The sequence below is a fragment of the Glycine soja genome, chromosome 15 (assembly GCF_004193775.1).
Source record: "Glycine soja cultivar W05 chromosome 15, ASM419377v2, whole genome shotgun sequence".
Taxonomy (NCBI): Eukaryota; Viridiplantae; Streptophyta; class Magnoliopsida; order Fabales; family Fabaceae; genus Glycine; species Glycine soja.
In genome coordinates, this window is record NC_041016.1 from 42,281,123 (window position 1) to 42,287,772 (window position 6,650).

General features: G+C 35.4%; 1 protein-coding gene across 1 annotated transcript; it reads right to left on the minus strand.

Annotated features, from left to right (window-relative positions):
- Window positions 1-2,685: 2,685 nt before the first annotated feature.
- On the minus strand, window positions 2,686-4,581 carry LOC114386165 (protein MAIN-LIKE 1-like). Its single transcript, XM_028346158.1, has 4 exons — window positions 4,444-4,581; window positions 3,666-4,325; window positions 3,074-3,562; window positions 2,686-2,862 (listed from the first exon to the last, which is right to left on the minus strand). Exons 1-4 carry the CDS (start codon window positions 4,579-4,581, stop codon window positions 2,686-2,688), a joined length of 1,464 nt encoding a protein of 487 aa, XP_028201959.1.
- Between the last annotated feature and the right edge of the window lie 2,069 nt (window positions 4,582-6,650).

Here is a 6,650-nt window from a genome sequence, read left to right on the forward strand (position 1 = left end):
GCACTAACAATGGCAACTTTGTCGACGATAAGAAAAACAAAACAAGGTAAAATGCATTTTCCTATCTTGTCTCATTCTTTCCATATTTGACTGATATATTCATTTTCACTTGAAGGGAATTGTGCCTTAGTCTTGCATTTATATATACCTAACTGATTGATTATTCATGCATGACCAGTAATTTGTTGCCTTCCTTGGCTCCAAACAAAATAAAGCTCCTTTATAGTCCACATTCCCCCCACGTATAATTCCAACTTTTCTTTAAGCATTTAAATTTTATGAGGGAATATATCATTGTAATGTGCAATTGGTGTTTGGTGCCCATTTAGCTTTTTTTCTAGTTCATCATTTTCTGAAAAGCCAATTTTCTTGACACAAAAGTTTCCCCATTAATGAGACTCGATCTCACTCTATACGTTTCAAGAAATTTAAAAGATGCGGTCAAAGATTCATTTCTCCACGTCTAGGACATAACCTTTAACAAGTCAATAGCGTTGGCACCCTTTACATCTTTTCTTGTCTACATTTTCTCTTTTAGCATTACGAAAAATATCACCAATAAAGTTTCTTATAATTATATCCTCCTACTAATCATCATATACTTCTTTTAATGAATCCAAAAAAAAAAATATCCTATACTTCTTTTCTTTTATCTTAAGTACTATTGAATGCATTTTATACTTTTAAGACATTAAATACATTTATTTTTTTATTTAATACTTTTTTTTATAAAGTAGTAGAATATAATTATTACTTATATAATTTTTATCATTAATTGAAATTTATTAAGAGTAATAAAATTATTTGACTCACTTCCTACTTGCATGATTTCATAAATATCAATCCATTTCAAGTAATAATATAAATTGTATTATAAACAATATTTTTGAAAAAGTGTTACTAACCTTTCTCGTGACAATGAATATAAGTGAAAGGGAAAGGATCAAGAACAACATAATAAAGAAGAAAAGTGGAAACTTATTATTTTCAAAGGCCCTACGTTTCATTATACATGACTACTACGACTAGTATGCATGCTAGAGGACGCATATGCATGCTTAGGGGAGACCAGAGGCTATAGTAAAAAAATACTTAGATAATTACTCAAAATCTCAGAAGTATTACTATAATTTGCTCTATATAATAACTAAAGCAAGAACAAGAAAAGAAATCATAAAATTATATGGAGTATTGTATAATTTGTTTATTTTTTTCCAGCCCATTTCAAGTTCCAAATCCACGATTCACTTTGGACCGGAATACATACAATTCAAGGCAATTGCTTCCTGCACTTCACATTTTGCTTCCTGCGCCTCTTAAAAACACAGATGAACAAAGATAACCTTTGCTTCTTTATTTCTTTTTTTTTTTTTTTGTTTCCGGATCTAGTTATCTTTCTAGGTTCTAGAATTTGGAAAAGAAAAACAAATTGAGCAATTTTGGATTTTCCATTCTAGACTTATGCATGCATAATTTTGAAATGAATAATCCAAAAAACATGTTATTTTCTGGATTGTCAATTCCAGAATTATGTATGCATAACTTCGATTCCGTAATAGGAAATCCAGGATAAAAATTTATATTCTAGACTACCTAATCTGGAATATATTAAAAATCTCTTCTGGATTAGGCAATCCCTAATAATAATTTATGAAATCCCTTCCGTATTAAACAATCCGGATTGATGGCTTGTGGATTAAGAAATGGTGGGGCAGAAAAACTTGAGAACTTTTGTAAGGGGGAACACATAGTAAAAGTGCGCTAGGATGCTTGATGCTTGTATGTCATGTACGTGTAGGAATAATTATGTAAGGAGAATTCTAGTGGAGTGTTGCTAGGTGCACCCAGCATTATTGCTGGTGCACCCAGCATTCTTGAAAAATGTCAAAATCGTCCTTGCTTAGTTTTCCACTTCCGGATCAGCTTGATTCGTAAGTTGATCCGTAAGTGTCTTCCGGATCAACTTGATCCGGAAGTCTCTTACGGATCAACTTGATCCGTAAGAGGAAAAAAAATTATAATATACTTTTAAATACAACATATTTATTTATAATATAATTAAATCTATTTTTATTTTATTAAATATAATATATTCATAAATATTGATTTATTATAAATAATTAATTTTTTAATATATTTTTTTAGAATAAATTTGTTTAGAAGATGATATTAAAATACTTACTCAGTCCCATTATAATTATTGTTTAAGGTTATTTTATACATATTAATAAAAATCAATAAATACATAAAAGATAATATTATAAAGAATTAATCATATCATTATTAATATTATAAAGAATATAAAAAAATAATTAGTATTATATAAAAAATTAAAATACTAACTACTTTATAATACATTTTTTTACATGATCATTAGTATAAGTGGAATAATTGTAATTATAAGAGAATTTAAAAATATTAGTACGTTATATACGATCTTAGATAACGAATGATGTCCATTTTTTGGTTAATTATTTTTTTTACACCCTTTTCAACTTCTTTATTTCAATTATATTTAAAGTTATAACACGCGTGTATATAGACACAAATGGAATACACAATCAATGAAAATAAATAAAACTAACATTAGTAATGAAAATAAATAAAACCAACAATACTCATGAAATGAGTTCATGTATAATATTTGTATATACAAAGAATATCAATGTAAAATATGTACATAAACTAAGCCTGATCAGTGCGCTGCCTGCGTCTACACCTAACGTATACTAGATGGTCCTGTGTGACACTCCTGGCCAATCTGAGCCATTCTTCGATCACCTCATGTGTCGATGAGCCAGGCGTGACCACTCCTAGACTCAGATGACGCTCCAACCGCTCAGCAATGTCATCACAAACTTCCTGTTACATACAAAACAAATTAATTACACAAATTATTATGCAAATATTAAGGTAAATGACGTAAATTATTAGTATTACTTACCACTGCATGTCTGGGCTCCTCCGTAGATGTCGACGATGCTCCTGGCTCTAGCACGCGAGGGATATCCGTCTACGGGGCCTGAGGGATGACTCGGGGCTGCGGGGCATGACCATGAGGCAGAGGATCTACTGCGTGGCCTAGTGTCATGAAAGGATGGGAGATGCGGAAGAACCAGTCGATGTAGTCACTGGAACACGCCCTTGGCACCACGCACACCTCACCTGCAGGTACGATATGATCCTCGTAGTGCATCCACCTGTCGTGTATATCATCATACGAGACCCATGAATCGAGAGGAGGAGCAAGAATGGTCTGCGTGTAACTAAACTGCCGCACGACCCTCTCCGGTCGGTAATACACAGCAACAGGCCCCCAGCGCAAGAGACCGGAGTAGCATGATCTGACATGGAAGTCCCGAACCTCCTGATGCTCCCCATACGGGATCCAACTGACATCCGGAATCCGGAGTCGGTCCAGGCGCTCCCTATATGACGGCGTGCGAATGCTCTTCAAGGTCTTCTTTGTCGCAATCCACCTGCACGCACGCGGAGAAGCCTCGTCGTAGTCCTGATCAACGGTGGACTCCGCAACTGAGGGAAAGTGCTCGTAAATCCAGCACTACAGATGTAACATTCAAATTATAAACATTAATAATGAAAGTGTAACAAAATTTAAAGTTGAACATTGTTTAGCTTGAATGAATGAAAAACATATTTGTTACCTGCAACAGTGTGATGTAACCGTCAAGCTGTCGACTGTGGCTCATGGATGCATCGTTTAGTTGGTCGTACATATGAACCAAAGCAGCCACTCCCCAAGCGTACCTCTCTGTCATACTGAGGTCACGAAGGGCCTCCAAGTAGACAACATGGACATTGGTTGCACTCTTGTTAGCAAATAGAGTGCAACCCAGCAGGTGAAGAAGATATGCACGAGCCGCAGCTGTCCAATGACCTGCCTGGCATCGGTGCTGATATACTTCACATACCCATTGCAGGCATACGTACGGTCTGCGACACTGGACTGTCTCAGCCCTAGCAGATTCTGGAGACACCATCAACAAGTCCACAAGCATCTGAACCACATCATCCACGTGCAAGGGCTCAAATGCGTGAAAGTCGCCTATAACAGGAAGATGGAGAAGAGAGGAGACGTCGTCCAATGTGATGGTGAGCTCACCCACCGGGAGATGGAAATTAGACATCTCCCGATGCCACCGCTCCACAAACGCGGACAAAAGTCCCTGATCGCCGATGTCTACCGAACACGCGATCAGAGGACTTAGTCCTGTACCAGCGATAAGTCCCTCAATGGCAGGGACAGGCCTGCCTAAACTATGGACCTTCCTCCCATGCGAGGATAACTTCAATTCAGGACGCTCCTGAATTGAAGTATAAAAGGAACGCAAAATTTGTTAAAAATATCATTTAAAGGAAAACTAATAGTATAATTTACAAGTAACTAAAAATAAATAGTATAAATACCTATCCCGTGCATACGCTGCAAGCAACGTGATCCGCATACGCTGTCGGCACAGATGGGTCGCTCGGACCACCCGGAAATCCCTGAGGCTGATCCTCAGCCGCCTCTGCGCCTGCGTCTGCAGGAATGTCCTCCACAGCAGCTGGTGCCTCCATCTGGTCATCCTGAACATCTGGGTCAGGGATGACTGGGTCATCGACGTGATCCGCAGTCACAGCGACTCACTGCCTCCGTGCAGATGCAGTAGGTCGTCGACGTTGTGGAGCATCATCGGAATCATCATGATCTCCTCTGCCCACACCTCTGGGAGTGACCTGACCTAAGGCACGACCTAATCCTCTGGTCCTAACCATGATCTGCAAATGAGTACCGCAAAATCCATCACTCATTTCATTTTCTCAAATTTCAAGCATTTGGTTAACTCAATTCAATTACTCTAACTTGCTGAGCTTTATGAATCTGACAAACAATGGTCAACAAATTTGTGTTTGTGGTCAACAACATCTCAAATTTGTGTGGAAAATCAAACTAAGCATAAACAATGGTCAACAACATCTCAAATGCTTAGTGGTATTGACCTTGATTCAACAAGGTGTTGTTATATGATTGACCAAAGCTATTTTTATGATTGATGTGTTTTGTTCTATTAGGAATTAATACTAAGATAGTGTTTGATGTGTTTTGTTCTATTTTTATGATTGACCAAAGCTAGAATAGAAACCATTAGAGGATTGAGTGAAGAAATAAAATAGCTAACTTGAACAAGTGCAGAAGAAGACTTAAATTCTTACTAAAATGTACAAATTTGGATGACTCTAATAGAAGTAACCCACTACTTTAAACTAATTCAATTGCCATAACATGTTCACTTCATTATGATATCAATGTCAATTCCCTCCCTTGTTGGCTATCACAACTAGGACCATTCCTTGTTATACTGCTTGGGACAATTCCATCTAAGAACAATATATATTAATATATAGAACAATATTGATGTTCAGTTTGAAATAGAAATAAGAACAGCTAGTAAAAGTTGCAATCATTATAGGATTTGGATTAATTGTTCTCCTAACCCTCATAAAACTTTCTCTCTAAATGTTTTCTATATACACTAATTGATTGTCCTTATAGCATTCTATCTAGAAATAATCCACATTGACCAATATGTTTTTGTTGACCAATATGTTTTTGTTGACCAGTTATATAAAAAGCTAATAATGCTAGTCCTAAATATGTTGTGAACATTGAAATTGAAGTTAGTAGTGTGACCACCGGATAATGATTCATGAAGGAATGATGTGTGTGGATAAACGAAATAGAATCAAACCAGGATTGATGTGTTTGATGTGTGTGGATAAACAAAAATTAGGAATTAATGCAAAGATAGCGTTTGATGTGTGTGGATAAACGAAATAGAATCAAAATATACCATTTCTCAACACAATATTGTGTTTTGTTCTATTTTTATAATTCACCATTGGTTATGTTCCATTTTGTAACTTCTGTTCTAATATGTTTACCAAATGCTACCTAAGAGTATAACACTTACCAAAAATATATGATTGGATTCCTAGGATTCCTAGGAATCAGCATTTAGGACTGTGGAAGGTGTTGGTGGGGGTGGCATCTTTGTGCCCGTGCTTACTCTAGTTGTGATTTTTATCTTTGTAATAATGAGACTAGTTTTACTAGCAATATTTGGTTTGGAATATTTGGATAATTTCATACAAGCACTACCTATCTCTTGGAATTTTTTAAATGAAGTAATTCATGCTAATCATTCAATGCCAATGGGTATTGATGATGTATTTTTTTTTTGTAGGGTGGATCACATCAGTCCGAAAGTAGCATCACATGTGGATCCACTAGGATTTTTATAACTCGTTGTAATTATAGTACCTCTGGTACTCTTTTATTAATATATATATATATATATATATATATATATATATATATATATATATATATATATATATATATATATATATATCCTATTTTGCTGATAAAAAAAATGCTAATCAATATATACTATTTGGATAATTCCCTAACTAAAAGAGGATATATCTATATATATAGAAAAGTTTATCTAAATAGACCCATAAATGTAACCACTGATGTGTGCTTTATTCTATTGATCATATAAGGGGGAGCATCGTAACTAATATATATGTCTACCAAAAAGGGATATTAGGTGCTAATCGGGACAAGATTTTTTCTAATGTGT